Source organism: Asterias rubens, chromosome 1 (genome assembly GCF_902459465.1).
Source record: "Asterias rubens chromosome 1, eAstRub1.3, whole genome shotgun sequence".
Taxonomy (NCBI): domain Eukaryota; kingdom Metazoa; phylum Echinodermata; class Asteroidea; order Forcipulatida; family Asteriidae; genus Asterias; species Asterias rubens.
This window is the reverse complement of record NC_047062.1, coordinates 19,938,548-19,960,474: the sequence shown is the minus strand read 5'-3', so window position 1 is coordinate 19,960,474 and position 21,927 is coordinate 19,938,548. Positions and strand designations below refer to the sequence as shown.

Sequence of the window (21,927 nt, the reverse complement as noted above, 5' to 3'; positions counted from 1 at the left end):
GTAGCCTCTGCCACTGCTCGGTCAAGAAACTCATCTTCCTCACTCTCGGAGGTTTCAGCAAGGGCTCGATATCTTCATCTGGACATAGACATGCCTCTGCTCTTTACACTCTCCCTAATCGCTTGCCGAAGTCCATCACATGCTTCCTTGTAGAGTCGATCCAACTTGGCTTTCTCTGTCTCTCTTGGTCGACGAACCTTGGTATTGCCCTTTCCTCCCCCCCCCCCCTTGGCGCTCCCCTTTCCTCCTCCTTTCTTTCCCCTGATCACTCCTTCATCCCCCTCCGTCGCTGTCTCTCGGTTTTCTTCTTTCCAATCATGGACTCTACAAACCCATCCACTTCCTCACTTCTCAAATTCTGATGTAGCAATCTTGCTTCACGAGCTGTCATGTTGTTATCACTGTAGTCACTTGAAGACTGGGTGATGAAGCTCAGAAAACCCTCATATTTATAGGAAATTGTGCCATTGTTATTAAAAGTGAGAAGACTGGTCTGTGACATTTACCAAAAGTGTCCAGCAGCCAATTTCGCGAAACGCTAGGATTAATCCTAACTCGAGCTAGGACCGAGTAACCGGTCCTAACTTAAGATAGGTTCAATGCTTCCTACGTATTTGGATACGGAACTGAACCCGTCCAAAGTCCTAAGATTAATCCTAAGTTAGGAAGAGTTTGGTGAAATCGACGGCAGTGTCTTTGAAAGAATCAAACATTTGTACGTACCAGATAAAAAGAGAAGAAGACTATAATTACAACAATGTGATGTATATATGATTAAATTATATACATCACCAAACAGCACAATATTAAAATGTGTAGACGGGAAAACCTTCATGTTTTCACAAAGATGAAAACATGTTTTGCAGGAATTTCCACGAATTATATCGCATTCGATACTATTAAGGTCGGGTGGGTCCAAATGGTTGCTGTCAATAAACGAGTCTCGATTCTAGAAAGAAGTCGTTTTGTTTCACTACGAGATTCTTGAATAGAGAAACACATCAACAACAGCACTGGAGTATCAAAGCATAGTCGGCTTGTCAAACTCTCTCTCTCTCTCTCCTCTCATGTGGCCACAAAATTATTGCTCCAGAAATGTCAGTATGTTTTATGTTCTGTCGCTTTCCTTCCTCCTACCCACCCACTCAACTTTTGACATTGCGTGCTGACTGCGCTCTGCTTGTTGTTATAAAGGTGGCCTCAGTTCGACCTACGATGTTCTTGCGCCCGCAACAAACCGGCGGCAACTCGCAGTAAAAAATTTGCTCATATCGTAACAACTGAAAAATTCTGCGCCCGCGATAGGATCCCGACCATCGGGATCACGTCGTACAAGTTGAAATTGTTCTACTCTTGCGACTGTTATTGTTTTTGAGCGGCGACTGTTTCAGATTGTCTTAAAATCATCGCAATTACGCTCAGGTCGTAACTAACCGCTGACTGAAAAGTTCCCGATGGTCTTAGCTCAGGCGTAGTTTGATGAGTCAGTCGCCGACTAATTGTTGATGACGCAAGGTCGACCTGACGCAAGGTCGACCAAGGTCGACCAGACGCAAGGTCGTCCGAGGCGCGGGCTGTAAACTAGGATGCCACTCTGCCTTCCATGCCCGGTCAGAAACATAAATAATATACGGCGTGGATTTTCCGCGAACCTTACACTCCGTGGGTTGGGATTATTGTGTTGCTGAAACGAAAGTGTTTTTATTTTTCTACAAACCATTCTGTAAGGTTTCTGGTTTACATAACTCTGAGTAATTGGGGGCTATTGGTGAAGTATACTGCAACAGTTCGGGGGGGGGGGGGGCATTAAGCAGTTTGTCAAATGCACTTGTAATTTAATCGTGTTTCCTGTGTGATTTCAGTTTGTAAAATTTGCTTAAGAGGATATTCTTAATTCCAACTGAGCACATTACGTCTTCTGGGAATTAATGAAAGCATGGATTATTAAGGGATCAAGTATCAGCAGACGTGCCTTATCGATATAACTCAGTGTTATCCAACACGTAACACAGTACATTTTATTAAATCAAGGTTTATTGTGTTCTGTACTTTTGTAACGTTGTCCAGACCCCTTCCACAGTTATTATATTATTATTTCTGGGGTTGAACAAAGAATTGACTAGAGTGGGATTCGAACCAACGACCTCCGGTTTAACGTGCCGGCGCTCTACCAACTGAGCTATCTAGCCCTATATTGGCGGTTTCCCTATTTTGTCAATATCTTTGTTCGGGGGGTTCAAATTTATCCAGTCAGTTTCCCTTGTGGTTTATATTGATATTATTATTTCATTACAGTTTTTTGTTTGCCATTCAATTACTTCCTCACCTTAATCTCGCAAGACTGTGTGCTGAAAACTTGTTTTCGACAGTTCTCCGGGGCGACGTCCCTTTTAATCTCATTGCTTAGGGGACTCTATGAGAGAAAGCCCGGCTTCACTCTGCCAGCCTGTCGCATTGAGTCTGTATCATTGCAAATCGACGAGACAGACCTTTAGATGTGGCCTACTCAATAGCTCACCTATGCCTCTAACGTCTCACTCTAACGTGTCGTTTTAGGCATGATATTCTTCATACTTTAGTCTGTTTTCCGATTTCAGGGTAAAATCCACTTCTTCCCTTTTTTCCCTGAAAAGCAATTTAAAGCCTACATAAATGTGTATGTAGGTCAACCCTTGTACTCAATAAAATGTTGCTACTGTTTTTCATGGACCAAAACATGCCTGTCTCTCACAACTCCAACTATTACTAATACTATAGATAAGTCCGTGGTGTGGGGTGACTTTTGAAAATTGTAGAAGTTATGCGTTGATGGCGATGATTGAGACATTGTTCACGTCCAGTCCATGATCGTATTGCTGTGCACAAACTGTCGGTCATGTTCGAATTTTACGCTCATTTTCGCCATTCGGCATCATCATCATTTTATATAGCCTTGATCAAGGCTGTTGACATACTGTTCCCCGGCCCGGTACGGTTCGCGGCATACACGAATGTACATTTCCATTCCCCGACCCGGTTCGCGGGCACGCGCATGCAGTGCATACACGAATATACATTACCATACATTGTACAACGAGAACAGGGGCCGATTTCACTCAACTTTAAATCAGTCGCAACGCAGCCAATATCCATCGCAAATCGCGCAAGTTTGCGACGGATTTAAAAAACTGATTTCACTAAAGTCGGACGTTTTGAAATCCTTCGCTGGCCCGTCGCAAGCCCATCGCAAATGGGCGAATTTGCGATTGATTTTTGCGGGCGCTCTTGAGTAGACGCAAAACTCAAATCCATCGTAAAATTCAACGGCAATGCATCTGCTGTACGTGAACAACGCTCGTGCTCTCTGCATGCAAAAAAAAAGAGAACGTATTTTCTGTGACAGAACAAACCCATCCGATACATTGCAGGCGCGCTCGTCGTTGGCACAGTTAAATTATTGACTTTTAGTGGTTTGCTTTAATATTGTAACACTTGTTTTTGAGTATTTTGATCGCATGCACATTGTGTGGTCACGATAAACTGCAAGATAGCTGCGTTTTTATTATTTTTCTGACGTATTTCTACCATTGTGTTTACATCACTCACAGCCCAGGCAAAGTCGTAAGTTTTCCTTTATTTTATATTAATGATTCTTCATTTGATTGTTACTACAAGTTACAAATTGGCTGTATTTGCTCTTTGCTAAGCTTTGTTCGATGGTTTTTGTGGCACATATTAAATTCTGTGTGGCTGTTCTTGTCAGATTAAACCTATATAGCTATAGCGCTTTTTCTGCATCCCAACCAACGAGGCCGATTTCAACGTGTTTTCTTGTAAAATGGCGGACGATCTTTTTAGTTTTCATGCAAAACTGCTGCGATGAAGGGTCAAAGGTCAAATAATCCTGCGAGAGCCTCGTTCAAGGTAAAGGTTTTTATATAAATCCATCGTAAATTAAATCGATCGCAAAAATACCTTAGTGAAATCGAAAATGCAGCCCGTCGCAAATGCGATGGATTTTGTGGTTTGCGTCGCGCTTGCGTTCAATTTAGCGATGATCGCAAAACAAAGTTTAGTGAAATCTGCCCCAGTATAGCGTTGTCATGAGTACGGTCGTGTCTCAACCTGCCGTACGTATACCATACAGATGGTAATGTACACAGTGATGGGGACTGGGATTTTGCAGGTCGCGGCTGGCTGTAGCGCCTTGATCAAGGCTACATTTGATATTGTATCTTTACTTATATTTGTATGATGTTGGTGTTGATACTAACTACGTAAAGGCGAGCCTGAAGTTAACGTAGGCAAGACGAGGATGTTTTAGCGGGAAGAAAACCCTATTTAGGGAAAATCCCATTTAATCAATCAGTCGGGAGATTAAACACTAAATCCACTAAATCGAACCCGGTTAACTTTTTTTGTATGGGCAGTATTTTGTTATGAAGCCCCACCTTTTCATGTTTTTTTCTTTACTCGCGTACAACAAAATATAAGTGAAGTTTCACCTGTGCCAACATTGGTACAATCGCGGTAGAATCAGAAACTCCAGAAAAAAAATTGTTATTAAAAATCTGGGGTATCGTCCGTTGACTGAGGAACGGCGGTGTGTCACCATGGCCACAGCTGTATTTAGACTCCTCAGTGGCCGAGGGTTACACACGGTGAGATCGGATTCCAGCCCGCCGTCATCAAAGCAAGCTGCCGGCTGGCCGCGGGTGATGGATCGCCATGCCCGTCTTTTATTACAAGGCAGTACGTGCTGTAGTCGGCACACCGGAGGGTCCCACAACAGCTCACGACATCCAGCCCCGTTGTTTTGTATCGTGTGTGATGTGACTCACTGTGAACTGTGGGACCCAGCCCCGCGTGCTGAATGAGCTGGATTTGTTTGGCATTGAAGCACAGGATCCTCCGCCCACCCGGCGGGAGCTGCCCTAGCCCCAGCGCAAGGCCACTAGACTGTGTGTGTGAGTGTGCAGCCAGCACAATTGCGGTGACTACAACGCGTGAGCCGCATTTAATAATAGCAGAGAGAGCTGCAGTTTCGTGTTTCCTCTTCCTATAATAATGAGTCAGCCTGAGCCTTCTTTCCCGGGGCATTGCACGTCTATCGTTGCACATTCCTGTCGCCTACGTCATCACTAGTATGTCTGTAATGTCATGCGTGGCATGTGATATCGCTGTACACAGAGGGCAGTGCGCATGTGTGGTCGTCGAGTTTATCACTGCCCCGACGAGGCTTTTTTGCCGCGCTGCCATCTGGCTAGGCTAGGCCAGAGAGTATGCATAAACGACAGACAGAAAACAGTTGTGTTAGTTTCGGCAAAAGTGCCTGTTGATTTTGTGAAGTACGCGGACATTTTTGGTGTGTTCTGCCAAAGAAAAACATTCAACCATTCGACTCGACAACAAAGTCTGTGTGAAACTGTGTGAGACACGACTTCAATGTAAGACAAAAGTTTGATTCGTATGGATTGTACAATTCGTTAGACATGTCATCATCGTACTCGCAATCGGTGCAACTCAGAATGCATCGTCAACACTGCTATCTGTGTGACCTGCCTCGCACGCCATGGGCGCTGCTACATGATTTCTCTGAGCCGGTGTGCCGTGGTTGTGTCAACTACGAAGGAGTTGAAAGAATAGAACTTGTCATAGAGTCTGCCAGGCAGATGAAACGTGTACATGGATTTCAAGATACGAAACCTTTCCAGTTGCAAAAGCCCGGTCAAATGCCGCCGCAATCGGCTAGCGTTCCACCTCGACCCAGTGCGTTGTTGGAAACTGTTAACGTGAATCATGTGGAGCCATCCCCGAGGACCCTACCGGCGTCGCTATCCAGCCACGCTGAGCGTTTCCTGGGTCATGATCCCGGCCGGCCTAGGAGCATCCACGACTTCACCACCGTACAGAGACTCAGCAACGGCCCTAGTGGCTATCACATCAACGAGGAGTCTGGCGAGAGTAGACCGGGGAGATCGCTGCCCCACCATGGTCCTCACCCCTCCCCGAGTTTGCTTCACCATCTGAACACGTCAACATCACCGGGGACAATTTCTGTTTTACCGAGGCACAGTGTGGCACCGACTGCTGGTGGTCCAACGCCGTCCACGGTGTCTTCTACCGCCTCCATGAGAAATAAACGGAGCTCAAGCGACAGGGATCGAGAGGATAAAGAGGTGGGTTCATCTGCATTCCCTATTGAATCAGCCGAACGCCGGATTACGCCAACGTCTGAGGACCCGTACGGACAGCGCCCGGGACTTGTTCGTCAAACACTGGCAACACTTTCCAACTGCACCCCGTTTGAGGTAAGATTCAAGAAAGATCACACCCGGAGAGGTCGTGTGTTTTCATTTGATGCTACCTACAAACCAGGTATGGATTATGAATTGAAAATTTTCATTGAATATCCGAGCGGATCGAACAAAGTGTATCACAGTGCCTCTGGTGTAGCCAAACAGATGTACTCCGATTGTTTGAAAGACATGGGGAAGGGACTTTCGTCAGGGTTTAAATATCTGGAGTATGAAAAGAAACACGGTTCTAATGATTGGCGGACACTCGGTGATCTTTTGCCCGAAGCTGTACGATTCTTCAAAGAAGTTGTCAGCGTAGATATGTTGCCACAGCCGTACATTGACGCGAGCTGTCCCGTTTTGCCAACCATCATAGCCAATCAGATGATGGCGGGCATGCCGCACAAGTCCAAGAAACGCAAGGCATCCCCCGAACCTGACCCCGAAGTTCCCGGAAAGTTGACGGACGAACAGGTGCAACAGCAGAGACAACAGTGGTTGCAGAACCAGAGTGAGGGATTGAAACACACCATCGCCTCGACTGGATTTAATTCTAGCTCCAGGCCTCCCAGCTCGGGTGGCTCTCCTCTGAGCAATCCGACATCGAGCACTCCACCGGAGACGGGTAGCTCCACACAGGGAGGCCCCTCACCCATGGCCGCCCTCATGTCAGTCACTGACAACCTCGGCACCCCCACTTCGCCAAACAAGCCAGACAACTCCATGCCCAATCTGGTTAGCAACCCCAGCAACAACGGGACATCTTCGGACAAAACTCAGCGGAGTCCCCACTCCCCAACTCAAGCTCAGCGCCGAGCTCTGTACCGAAGCAGAGAGCTTGCCCAGTCCCAGGGACACCCCATTGAAACCAGCATCAGTTCAAACACAAGTCACCTCCCGGACTCTTCTGTACCCATAAGTACACTCAAGTGTACCATTTGCCACGAGCGTTTAGAGGACACACACTTTGTACAGTGCCCCTCTGTGGGCAATCACAAGTTTTGTTTTCCTTGCTCAAGGGACAGCATAAAGAAACAGGGGGCAGGTGCCGAGGTGTACTGCCCGAGCGGCCAAAAGTGCCCCCTTGTGGGCACCAACACCCCATGGGCTTTCATGCAAGGTGAGATAGCGACGATACTCGGGGACGAAGTGAAGGTGAAAAAAGAACGGGACACATGAATGACTCCAAACTCTGTAACTGTACAAACTCGTAGATTATAAAAGAAATGTTGAACAAAGTATTCTTAAAAGTTGAAACCATTTCTGTGGATATTCAGCGCTTGAAATCGCAGCTGGAATGTGCGCATGGCCGGCTGGTGTCGACACAACAAAGAAAAGATGACAAAATAGACAATATATATATTTTGGTTAATGTATAAATAGATTTAAGAACAGATGCGAATTAATGTATAGTATTCTAAAGAGTTGTAAAGAAAAGCAAAACGAAATTTTATCCTTCACATCTCGAGTTCAATTTATCTATCGATGAAGAATTTATAATGACCAACACACTACTGTCTGATAATTTTAATGTTTGTGCACACACAGTAATATTGACATTGTACCCCACGCATGACCACTTCATTCACATTTACCATATGGTACCATTATAGATTGCAACAACAACAAACAACATATTTTGCTTGCACGATCTTGTCAGTTTTTAAAGTAAATAAATATAAGGGGAAAACGAAAGTCGTGCTAAGATAGGTTAAAATCAAAGTTCAATATTATAAAATAATATCCACAAATCATTGAAACTTTACCCAAACCGTTTAAATTGTATCCATGTTTGTTGATACGGATTTAAATTCAAAGAAATGGCTTCAACACAAAACAGTTAAATATTTGTAGAAAAAGTTGGAATTGTTTTTTTGGTTTAGTAAAGGTGTATGCCTTTATGTATAAAGGTGATGGTTTTGTCATTGATTGACTCATTGTTTTTGTTAATGTACCCAGTGCCCATAAACAGGCAGAACCCAGTGAAGGCGTTGGCTGTCGTCAGACAATTATGGTTTTAATCAAATTAGAACCCATCAACTTGCTTCCGGGCCGTTTCCGGATGATTTGTCAAAAAAAACTACTTTTTTACCACATGAATTTGAAAATTGGTCATGATAAAACAGGCGTTATAGTTTTGGTATATTTTCTTCAAATCATACTCGCTCTGTAATGATAATCACAGTCAAACACTTGTGTTGACTTCCCGTTTGCAAGTACCCCTTTCCACAATTTAGATCAGAACTTTGGTGATTTTTTTTTTTCTTTTCTTTTTTAATATTATTTATGAAGTAAAGTTGGATTTGTAGGTATCCAGTAATGTTCAAGTTTCCTTTGCATCGGTATGCTTGTTGGAAGTTATTTTTATTTTATTTTGACGAACGATGTCGATTTTTTAAAACTTTTGTCCAGTCCTTTTGTCAGCCACTTCCTGGAGGCCACGTAGGGACATAATCACTTAGTCATTTCTGTTGAATTGGTACACATTGTAATTTGCTTGTTATGATAGTAACGTCCTGACAACAAACTAAATAAGTATTGTTTGATTTGAAGTAAAACATGTAGCCTACCAGGAAACCGATGTCAAGTTTCCTGTTGAAAAAGAAAAAAACCGCTCGGTTGTCATTTTATGCGTGTGTTCTATTTCCTTGTGTTGTAGTTTGTTTCGAATTGCATATTTTTGTATACTCGGAGCGGGGGGGGGGGTACTCACTAGGCATTATTGTTCTACGAGTGACTGACAAGTTGTACATTGTAATGCTTAAAAGTTGGACCTGACATATTGTAATATACCCTATTTTTTTACATATTGCCTGCGTGGATTACATACATTTCGTAGGGTGAGAGACCTGTCATATTTTATCAACCTTGCTTCGGTTCTCATATAGCACTTCGCCGTTTAATATTTGCATGATTTGAATAGATACATGTCAATATGAAATGAAATTTTAAACTGCGTATATATAACGCCATGTATGATCTGTGTATACGTGTGACATGTTCACATGATAGCTGTCAACATTCAGCCAGATGCCAGCCTACTGTGTATACATGCACAGTGCCTTTATGAATAATATTGTCTGAAAATATATATTCAGGCATTTGCAATCTGCCACTAGTGACGTGGACGGATGTGACGCCCCTTATCTAACCCTTTACCCTCGTCCTGTGATTGTCAATGTGTATCCACCGTATGCGTACACATCGCTCTTATTATCCGAGGAAGGTCCCATCAAGGTGACGTCACTTTTTATAGACACCGTCAACTGCCAATGAGTCATGGGGCTTATAGGTTGCGCGAAATACACCGACGTCACATGATTGTGCATGGGCTGTTTACACTTTGTAGTCATGCCCTGCTGTGCGCAATGTTTACCGTTTTGCTGAAAAGGTTTCTGATAATTTTACCGTTTTGCAAAAAAGGTTTTCTGATAATTTTGGAAACTAGTCACAAACTGCTAACGCGTGCAGCTCAGCCATGCGAAAAAAACAAAATGAAAGTTGACATGCCAAACTTTTTTACGAAGCAAGTTTCCTGTGTATCATTATGTATTAAACAATGGACGTGTGATTGCCAACTTTCCAGATCTGCTGCATGAAATGAAGAAAAAAAACTATAAATAATACTGGAGTAAACTTGCAGGTGATGTACAACCATGTATTAAATATGTCATGGGGAGTGTTGGCTCAGAAAACGTCCGGTCTAGTCTCGAACAGTGTACTCTGCTCGTCTTCAGAAGAAAACTGCAATGAACGCTGTGTGAAACCATTGCCTCGGGCTATAACAGCTGAAAGAGAAATAAAAAAGAAGAAGAAACGTTAGCTATACAATTGGCTTACATCCAAGGGATTTCTTGTTATCTATCTTTATCGTTGGCCTTTGTACGTTGTTATAAACTGGAGAGTACTGTCTAAACATGCACAATGGAGGTGAACATAATTTGATATGACACAATTATAACGTTCAAGTATATTGATATTGGCGAAAGAAAGACAATAATATCACGAACAGCGGGGTGGTGCGGTTGGGGATGTAGTTCCACAGCTCATATTCATGTGAATTTGTGATGGGAAACAATGCACTCTGAAAGGGGATCCAGTAGCTTTGCTGATAGGAAACCGAATATTAGCTAGTTCCGAATATTATAAAGCAGATGAAATATCATCCTCATAACGGTGAGATATGTATCGCGGATGGATAACCCATCCGTTGCACCTGGTGTGACGTCGAGGCATGGGGTCAGGTTGATGACAGTTGGTGTCAATTATATGCAATACTGCACCAGCAGTGTCAAGATTAGTAAATGATTCCGCTTGTTAGTTATGTAGAGAGAGATGTCCGTCCATTCGCAGACCGTTGGGTAATTTTCGTTTGACATATCTTGAGATTAGGTAATGGCAAACTGCAGCCAATTTCTATAAGGGCCAACAAAATAAACACCATTTGACGGTCCCTTTACGTACGAAAACTCCCGCCAATCACTTTCCCCAAAGGACTGCATGCGTTTTTAATTAAAACGTGATTGCGTTTATTTGAAAGATGTCATCGCTTGTAATTGCATTCATTTCTATTGGATTTTGTTTATTTTTATTTTGCCCCAGCCAAAGGCACTTTTAAAAAAAGCGGGGAATCTTTTTCACATTGGCAAATACATCGTTTGCGGCTAATAGTTCGAACTTCAAACTTGAAAGTGCTCATGTCACAAGTGACCTCCGATTTTAAAAAAACAAATGTATAAATAAATAAGATGTCAATCGCCATATACTGTTATGCATGCTTCCCTGACAGTTCCCCAAATTGCCTCTCCTCTCTTCTCATTTCCTCACCAGGGCTGTCATTTGTTTCCTTTGACCATCTTTCTATTTCCTTTGACCATCTTTTATAAATAATCGGACACACGACATGTGTATATGACCCACTCTCTAGTTGCACTTTTATTGAGCCTTTCATCATGGCGGAGGCATCGCCGGGAGCTAGAATTGTTCGGTTGACGGCACGGGTATAATGTGATGTCCGAGGTTGATGGCTTCAAACCATCTGCAAGGGAAAAACACACACTGAAGCCTGAGATGAAATAATCCCGGTGTATGAAGTTTCCACCGCCGGCGAAAAGTGCAAGTGAACATAAATAGCAGGTAGAACACACATTAGGTTGCAGTTTGTATACGCCCCCCTAAATGATATTGGGCATCGAGCTTGCTGGAGGCGTAAGTCGCTTATGCCTTTTGCCCGATGGCAACCCCATTCTGTCTGACGTGATTACGGCGGTTCGGCTTTTTACCCTATTTTTGTCCTTGCTTCATTTTGTCGCAGGTAAGAAATCCCTTTTTATTAAAATGTTCCTTCAACGTAACTCTGGATTTTTGTATGAGTTCTCTCTCGTTTGCCTCACTGAGCTGTTCACTAATTTTAATCATTTCGGACAGTCAGCGCTTGGGACTTTGAGGTGGAATTTCGGTCACTTTTAATGTACAAGAAATTCCGTTTGAATTTTTTCTCAGTAAGTTTTACCCGCGTTTGTTTATTTAACTGCATCGCTTTGGATGTCATTGTTCTCTGAAAAAAATTAACCACAGGAAGCTGTTAGATATTATTATTATTACCAACTGAAAGGGTGGAGATTTCTTGTTAAATCACTGAAAACGACTTCCGTTGTTTTTTTACGGATTGTGAAGACGCTGCCAAGTGACGGAAATCATTGGGCTTTGCGCCGAGATTCTAGCAACCAGGCAATTTACTCAGCAGTGGGGGCAATTGCCGACGATGATAAGTTGAGAATTTAATGAAATAAAATGTTGGTCTTAGTTTTCGAATTAGAACCGACTAGGATTGCTTTCATAAACCGTATGCTTTTTAGCAGATGCTTTAATAATTTCACAATTATTTAAGATTTTTTTAAATATTATTTTTTTTAGATATAAAAGCGTTCAAGTGACAATGATGGAGAAAGAAAATCAAATTCCTAGGACTGTGATTTCAATCTCAAAATAACGACTAAGATACATTGATGATTAAAAGGAAGTTTGGCCTATAGCCTGGTCGACGTTTGGTAATCACTCTTTAAAATAATAACAATAAAGGTTACTGGGTTAGCAACTTTTGGTGGTATTTTCACCCTTTTAAAGAATAATTTTGTCCTCAAAGTAACATGTTTTTGTCCCCCAAAATCTGAGTTTAAAACAAAATTCTACCACATAGGTTTTTTAGATGGTGTATTACAATTAAGGATTATTCTTTACATCTTAGTTTTATTATATCATCAGCATTTATATAGGATTAACATAATCAACGATTCCAAATGCCTTTAATAGTGAGCATGCAGAGGTTTGTTCTGTTTACTGTCCATCAAGATGGATTCAAACAATTTTTTCCCCTTCCCCGTAGTACCTTTTAGCATCGGTGAGCACCTGTAACTATACCCTAACATTTGTAGCTGCCTAAAGATGCTGCCTGAAGACTAGATGCTCCCTATTCCCATCTACTCTCTGCACTGTCCATTAATGAAAGTGTGTACTTCAGGCATTGTTTTACGCACCTCTGCATCTGATCAGTTAGCTTTCAGACCTGCCAGTCTGAGAAGGGAGAAAAAAACTTGTTTGGAATACAAAATCACAGTCAAAACAAAAAGGTACGTGCTTTCAAGTCGTCACCATGATGATGATATTGCCTGTCACTTCCACATGCTCGTTTTATCAGCGGTGATTAAGGGAGGTATTGTATTCATTAATCACACATGAGGCATTTATTTTAAAAACAATTGCTGTAATGCAGAGAGGAAGTTTTGTAACGAACCTGTCAAATGAGACTCATTTTGTTTTTGTTGAAGCTAAAGATGAAGTACAGGTTGCATGGTTGGATCATGGTTGGATAGATATAAAAGGAGAAAGGGGCAGTGGGATTTGGACAGTATCAAATTTCAGACCCCTGATTTAAAAATTTCCTTTGTCTTCCTGCTGGCCCATTTTATGATTTTGCTTCAAATGACTTCCATCTGTTGGATCCTATTTTTGTTTTTGTTTTTTAGTTTTGGGCTGGGGCTAGGGGATGTGAGTGTATTACTCCTGAAAACAAAAAGACAAAAGTGACTGGTAATTTAGAATTTGTATATAATGGATCACAATCTTCAGTGTATTTTCTTCAGTGTTGTAGTATTCTCTCATACTTGGTAGTCATACTCGGTACTCATATTTGGTATTGTGCTCATACTTGGTACTCATACTTCGTATTGGTACTCTTACTTCGTATTGGTACTTGGTAGCCGTACTTCGTAGTGGTACTCATACTTGGTACTCGTATTTTGTATTGGTATACTTGGTACTCAATCTTGGTAGAATTTCCTTCTATTGGTACCTATACTTCATATTGGTGCTCATACTTGGTACTCATACTTCGTATTGGTACTCTTACTTCGTATTGGTACTTGATAGTCGTACTTCGTATTGGTACTAATACTTGGTACTAGTACTTGGTACTCGTACTTTGTATTGGTACTTGTTACTCAATCTTGGTGGTATTTCTATATATTGGTTCTCATACTTCTTATTGGTACTCAAGTACTTCTCTATTACCATTCAGTTGGTACTTGTACTTGGCTTGCAAAATACGTGTACTCGAAGTCCATACTTGTTCCTTAACTGGAAGTCATGAACTGGACTTTAAATATACACCAACACTTATTTGAAATACTCATGGTGAAAGTACCTTTACTTAAAACTCTGATTGGCTTTGTGCAAGAGACTGTTTGAGTCTCATACACATTATAATGTTGATACCCCTTTTAAGTGCACAGTTTTATATCCCTTGCACGTAAGATTAATGTATTTAGGAACACGCAAGGCTCAGAATATGTTCAACTGCCTCAGGATGATAGAAGTCTATTTTTTAGTAAAGGGCTTTGTTTCAATTTGTCAGGCATACTATAGAAAATCTAAACCCTTTATAATGTAAATTTGCTCTGACAATTGTTGACTGTATTCTCTCATCAGATTGCGAATTAGAATTGTGACCTTTTATTAGCAACTTAGTAGAATAACAAGAAGAAAATTGCAATGTGGGACTACCGTCTTTTCAGTTCCTGGGTATTGTAATCAAGGGATACTAAGACTTGTGCAACACACTCCTGTCAAATTCTTAATGGATGATCATAGACACTGACAGAAGTATGGCAACGAATGCATTTTCTCCTTTTTGTTGTGACAGCATACTAGGCTATTCTAAAGATTTGTGATTGATGGCCGGAAAAACAATGTGAGCGAATGTGGTCACCTCAACGAGGGGCTCCCAAATCATTCGGAACAATTTAAAGAGGCTACCTTGCCATCCTGTTAAAGGTTGAGGTTCAGTCAATGTAACATCCTGTCCGCTGTGACTAGGAAGACATTGGTTTCCTGTGTGGCAAGTACACTCACAGTCACAACACTCCCTGCTTCACGTGGTCCCCTGTTATCCATAAATGGCGCGCTCTTTCTCTCCCCCCCACCCCCTCTTCTTTTCTCTTCTTGGCTCTCCTGTGTGTGAATAGCTTGCCAAGAACTCGCCAGCTGCCAATGGAAGTAGCAAATCCGGAATGATTGAAGAAAAGGGGGCAATTGCCCCCAAGGAGTTTCATATTAGGAGGGTAAGGGTGGAAGACATGATTGTTTACCGGGGGTGTTCAAACAAGAAACATTGTACTACCGACCAACTTATGTGATATTTGCCCAAAATAGCCAATATTGCATCTTTTGAAGAGAACAAAAATCACCTTTTGGCTGGTATGTTTCATTCCTACACCTGTACATTTTGTAGTTTGAAGAATATGAAAACATTTATATCATTAAATGATTTAATTAGATTTGTTTTAATTTAGTAATATTTCTGAGAATGTCTTCAATTAGAAAGAGTGTCCTCCTTTCCTGAAGCCTGGCTTAAACCCCTTGGGTTTTCTCCAAGAATACCTCCCAAAAATAACAGAACCTCTTTAATAAAACCTGTTGCATCCCTGATCCACGAAGCTCAGCAACTTTGGCAGAATTCTGGTGATGATTGCATTCATGCCTGATACTTCACGGAGGCAACGAAGGCAATTGCCTCCTTGCCCCCTGGTCTTTGCCTTGGTGCCCTTGACCAAGAAGAAAATGCCTTGGTGCCCTTGTCCTTTCAAAAATTAAGCATACAGGCCTGCTTTACGCCATACTAAAGTCATTCCAAGTTCTCTAAAGCCATGACACTGACTGATACATCTTTTCTCAATCTCACAGAAGCAATATTAAAAGGTTATATGTCAGTCAAAGTACATGCAGCTGTTCCCAAAATCAAAAGTCAATACATTTTTTCAAAACATTGCTCTGTGTGTATAATTGATGCTGTCTTTGTTTTGCAATCTCATTTGTTTTAAAGTCTCTTTTGACATCTTACATTGGTCAATTGCCAAACCATTTTAAACAGAAGAAGGCCAGGGTTCTACTCGTGATCAATCGGACCCCACAGGCTAGTTGTACCTTTGAGAACTAAACAATCCCCTCCTGAATTTAGAAGAAAAAAAGTTAAACCTGTTTAGAGGACCTTGTCAACAATCAGTCAATAAATGAGCTAATTTTTAGTTTGTCCAATTATGACTGACAAGGTTATTTAAAAAAAAAAAAAAAAAAAAAACGTGTTGAATTCCCGAACAAATTTTGAGGGTTCTGGTGTCATTACAATGCAGAAACCTTCTCCGTTTGTCAAAGACATGTATGACACTCTCTCACCGACTCATAAGGAGTTGAAGTAGGGCAAAAAAATGTGTGTGGGAGTTTAAAAGTCAGGTCAGACCATGTAACGACATTTCTCTGTCTTTCTCTTTTTTCATTTTTCATTTCATAGGTTTCACGAAACCTAATCCGTGTGGTGGGGGTAACTTTCAAAATGTCATAAAATCTAAAAATAAGATGATCTTTTATTACATAGATACTGAGTACTAAATCATTTTCTGAGATTCATGGGTTGAATTTGTATTAAAAAGTAGGTCATTCTTTATTTGATTTATTGGTCTAGGGAATCCGATACTGGCATGTTCAGGGTCATACCCTATACTTGTTGACAAAAATGTTCTTTCAGAAGCCGATGAAAAAGTATATGATTTAAATGAGGTTTTGAGTGGACTTGGAGACAGTAGAACTGAAATGTCAGTAATCAATACATGAACAACTTACTTAAATCTAAAACTTGAACTATTACATTTTGAACTTTCCTCCAAACATTTTACATTTTGCCACATCATATTAGATAGATAAAGTGGTTTATTAAAAAACTGTCCTCGCAGCACAAGGCTGAATTACAAAAATTGTACATTTACAAAAAAAATACAAATTTAAATTAAATAGGAGGCTGAGTAGTACACTATTATTTCCTTTAAATATTTCTGTTGTCTTTTTAAAGAATCACTGATGGGAGATTGTTTCCAAAGAAAGACTGTGTGTGTGTGTGGGGGGATATGTGAGTGGCTTCCTATAGTGAGAGTTCCCAAGTCCCTCGACCAGTACATGGGATGTGAAGGAGACTGTTTATTACATGCCAGTATTCGGTGAATGCTTCATAACGAATTCACCTCCCTGACAAGTTGTCAGGAAACGGCGGCTCAGAACGGAATAGGTGGGGTCATGTGATCAGGGAAGAGTGAAAGATAGAACAGACCTGTCCTGTGCCAGGCCTCATGAAAATAAATATGTGTTTCTTGTTGTGTGCGTGTTGCAGAAATATCAGCAAGCTCGCCGCTGTTTGGTTTACACAATAGATCACAGGCATCTGGAGTGTAACTGTTACTACTGATGGGTCGAGGGTTTGTTAACTGTAATCAAGTATTTGAACTTCAGATGGATTTTCAAAACATAAATAAAGTACTATTACCCGCCAAGTGAAATAATGTTTTGAATAAATATCAGATATTGATCACTGTGCTTCTTAAAACAACAATATGTGTAGAATAATGTAACTTAATTTTTAACCTTTTTTTTTTTTTGTCAGTAGGATTGGATAGTTACAATGTTGAGTTTGTGCTAAACTACACCCAGTTGTATAGTCAATTGGCTTATTCTTGAAGTATGCTCATTTAAAAAAGTATATTAAGCCCTGGAGTAATATGCCTGTGATTATTTTTACACAGAACTCTGGGAAATTACAGAGTAAACAGTGCTAAAACACATCGGTGTATATGGGTGAAGCCAAAATTAATAATGTGCATGTTATTAGGAACATGTACAACGCTGTTAACCCCCAAATACTAAGCGGATTGGAGGTAATCCATTGGCTTCACAGTTTTGGTTGAAATGGGAAGGGGAATATTAGCTTGGGGGCCCTTGATCACTCGAACAGGTAACCCTGTGTCGCCACTAAAGCCTTGGCCAATTTACTCCCATCGGGAGTTGCTGCTGTGCTTGTCACAATGCAGAGAGAGAGAACCCTCGTCGGAAAACCTAATCCACTCAGTCTGATTCTTCTACTCCTCATCATCACCATCATTGGCGTATTCTTGTTTCTTAACCATCCTTCTCTTCATCATCACCTTCTTCTTGTTTCTTAACTGTGGTCTTCTTGTTTCTCCACCATCTTCCTCCTCATCGTCATCGTCTTCTTGCTTCGTACTTAGCCTTCGTCTTCTTGTTTCTTAACCATCCTCCTCATCATCACTGTCTCCTTGTTCTTAACTGTTGTCTGCTTGTTTCTTAACTGCTATCTTCTTGTTTCTCAACCATCCTCTTCACCATCACCGTCTCCTTGTTTCTTACCTGTCGTCTTCTTCTTTCTTAAACATTCTCCTCTTCATCATCGTCTTCTTTTTACTTAAACATCGTCCTCCTCACGATCATTGTCTTCTTGCTTCTTAATGTCGTCTTCTTGTTTCTTAACTATCGTCTTCTTGTTTCTTTATTGTCCTCCTCCTCATTAACATCACCGCCTCCTTGTATCTTAACTGTCGTCTCCTTGTTTCTAAACCATCCTTCTTTTCATCATCATCACTGTCTTGTCTTGTTTCTTAAAAGCGAAGAGCTTCACAATGTTGACAACCCAAATACAGAATGACCAATGATCTGGAAGCTTGCTTGAAGCAAAGTTAGTACGAGATGAGGGGAAAGCATTGAAGAAAAAGTTCCCATCTGTCCAGTGAAAGCACCAACATTTCATTGGTCAGCTTATGTTGTGCGTGTTTTATTTGATGGAACTAATAAAATCATTAAATCTAAGTCCCTGAGCCTTGGGCCATTTTTTTTTCTGAGGAGAAAGTTGAGGTTAAAATTAATGATAAATTGATCGGCTAAATTGAACTGAAATATCAACTACTGAGCTGCATTGTGACTACAACTTCTCCCACTGTTTTTTTTTCTTATTCATTGCCTTCTGTCATGATCTATGATGTATTCACAACAGTCTATTCATGGGTTATACTATATGCCCTCTGCACAAATACATGTGATTAGTCCGAAATATTATGTCTCTTTTATAAAATAAGAAAAAAACCTAAAACTATATTGCATGTGGTGTTGTTGTAAGTGCAAACAAGAAAATTGCTGCGCTGTAGTTTGTCCCTTTCCCCCCCCCCCCTCACAATATCAGCATCAAGTGACACCTAGAGCTTTTGACCCTGTACCCCCTCAGGGGTCATAAACTGTTGTGTGTTGGCTCGATCCGTTCATTCACAGTAGTGCCACTCAAGGAAAGAGATGCCCGGGAGCCAGACTGCCTGCATAACAGACGCAGGAAGTGCGTGCATTAAGTCATAGGAGGGTATCGTGCTCACACTGCCGAGCCCTGGGGTCACCCAGGATGTAGTTGTCGCGAGAGAGCAGACAAAGCTCCCGCTTGATCCCGATATTCTATTCAGTCGATGACAGGTGGTGTGATGTTTTTGAAGAATCCATCCATCATCCAGTCTTATTCCCTTCTCTTGCTACAAACATGCTGTCTGTCGCTCCTTATATGTCTGTGTTTTTCCTCTCTCTCTCTCTCTCTCTCTCTCTCTCTCTCTCTCTCTCTCTCTCTCTCTCTCTCTCTCTCTCTCTCTCAATGAGTCCATCCAGTTCTCCAGCTGTCATTATTGTACTCTTCTTAAACCCAAAACTTTAAGCTAGTAATCTGACCTAGCCCCAAGTTTTTGGCCTTGCACAAAGCAACCTTCTTACAAAACAAAGAAACAAATAAAAAAGTACTTTCATCTTCAAAGTTCTCCTACCGTCTCTCTGCGAGAGCCCCAAATTTTAGCCTTGCTTAAAGCAACCCTCTTATAAACCAACGAAACAAATACAAAAGTACTTTCATCTGCAAAGTTCTCCTAATAGTTTCTCTTTAAGCTCTCAAGACAATAACAAACTAGCAATTTGTGGCCTTTAAAAAATATATCTTGCATGCTCTGGTTAGAAAGTGGGTTGGGTTGTTGATGTTAGTCAGTAACTGCTTACTTCAAACCTATAAATCTTGCTCCAGTTACAAATGTATCAGACTATGTGCTGAAATACATCTTACAAGTGAAAGTTCAAGGGAAGAAAAAATATCCTCTTTCCACTCTTTTGATTTGGCAGATAGGCAAAACACATGTAGGATATAGTTCAGTCTGCTGGGTGACCTTTTGAAGATTTGGTTGTGGTGCTGGTCTGGAAATGAGTTGAGCAGTGATTCATAAATCACAAGCACCGTCAAGGTGTTTTGTGTGGGTGTTCCTGGACTGGGTCACACGCAATGCTCTCTCTCGATATATTACTGCAACAAAAGTTCTGCTTTCCCTGACGGAGACTGATTGTTCTCAGGCTCTTCGTTACAAAAACTTTTGATTTCCTGTTGGAAAACATCCAAAGGATCCGGAAAGAACACTGGTTTGGTACTACATGTACTATTATGTACTTCTGGGAAAGGCCTTCTTTGTAAAGTGATTTGGGAATTCCCAGCTGTCGTAATTTTTATCTCATTTATCACAAAATTGTGTGTATTGGGGGGTACTGATTTTATTTAATGTCATGTGGAAAGTGATTTGTACATGTTCTGTGATCCATGATTGTGTACTCTGAAATTTACCTTTTCAGTTTGCAACTTTGACTTTTTTATAAGACCCCCCAATGTTATAGCTTATAATTCCCTTTGTAGTCTAATAATTTGAAGAAAAGTTGGGGGTGCAAAGCGTAGGCAACTTTATGACGCACAAATTACTTAGCACTATACCTTGCTTAGCAGAAACAGGTCTATTAACATTGTCATGACCGTCACTCTGCTATTTTCTCACTTATCTTTTTAAAGTGCGACATTTTCTCAGCCTTAAATAGTTTTATGAAATTTACCCCGAGGTAATCTGATGAGGTTCCAAAGCCTTAAAAGAGTGAACATGAAACTTGTCTTAATGTTAAACTGTCAAACTGTGTACGTGAGAGAACGTAGAGTTTCCTGTTCCCCTAGAGATGTTCATGAAGATGTGTTGCCTAGTAACCGCATCTCACGATTGTCTGTCACATCCTTATCTCGACAAACCGAGAGGAAAAACAACATGACAGCCGTAGGCAATGCTTGCTCAGACCTGAGGGAATATTCCTTAAGTGTGCTGCTGAACAAAATTCAGCTATTTGTGTAATTTTTTTCTCTTTTCTCTTCCGAGTAGGCATTTACACCTCTATGTTTTAGAGGAACTTTTTGAGGTTGATCGAGTTTGTAGAACTTTTACTTGCCTGTTCAAACTTTTGTCTTAATGTAGGCAAAACTGACCTTGTTTTTGCTTGAATAAATTAGTGACCATGTTTGTGCTTGTCTGAATTAACTTTAATGTGACAGCAAACTTGAAGTAGTGTTGTGATTAAAAGTTTGTTGAGAAAACGCCAAGCAGGAAACGGTGTTACAGCAAAATCCAGTGAGTCGCGTTTATTCTTGTCGGAGTAGTCATGATTGAAGATGAGAGAAACTAATGTCTTGCTGTGAAGATTAATTAGATCTTTAATCATGAAGCCTCAATGCTTTAATGTTGTCTTGAGGAACGTGAAGAATGTTGAAAACTCCTGGTTATCTATTAAACTTGCCCTGCCTGGCTCCTTACATGTAAAGACTTACAACTTTGTACTGCTTGCCATCTATCTTTCTTCCTACGCCAACGAATATCTATTTATCTATTAGCGTTGGGTTGCTCTTCTTTTTCTTTGTCTCTGGCTTTTTTTCTCTCTTTCTTACAAACATCCCTTGAAAGGTTGGTTTAATTACAAAATATGAAGTCTTGACTGACCTTTCAAATGGCATGAAACAATCCGTTTATACAAAAAGTTTAACTAGATCACCCCCCCCCCAAAAAAAAAAAAATAAATAAATACAAAATTGATGTAGACTAAGAAGGGTATCTTTACTGTTTTAAAATTTTGCAGGAGTCTGGTTGAGAAAAGTATACACTAGGTCTGGCATGGAGCAGTTAAGGACATTTATTATGCAGTCATGCAAAACAAAGTCAAACAAACAGAATGTGGAGTCCTTCGTTTGAATAATTGAATATTTCAAATATTCATAACTTTTCATTGACAAAGAAAAACAATCTGACCATGGAGGAAGAAAACGACTCAGTATTGTCCTCAGTAAGGCTGTGTAAAATTATTCTGTTGTTTTTCCTCAGCTTTTACTCTTGGTCAAATTGTCAATGGTTTATTAACGTATGCGAAGGCAGCCTTGTTTCCT

The 21,927-nt window shown here is 40.9% G+C and overlaps 1 protein-coding gene across 1 annotated transcript; it reads left to right on the top strand.

The window, feature by feature from the left end:
* The first annotated feature begins 4,973 nt into the window (after nt 1–4,973).
* Nucleotides 4,974–8,908, top strand: LOC117288521 (probable E3 ubiquitin-protein ligase IRF2BPL). Its single transcript, XM_033769415.1, has one exon. The coding sequence runs from the start codon at nt 5,472–5,474 to the stop codon at nt 7,455–7,457; it is 1,986 nt and encodes a 661-aa protein (XP_033625306.1). The 5' UTR covers nt 4,974–5,471; the 3' UTR covers nt 7,458–8,908.
* Nucleotides 8,909–21,927: the final 13,019 nt, after the last annotated feature.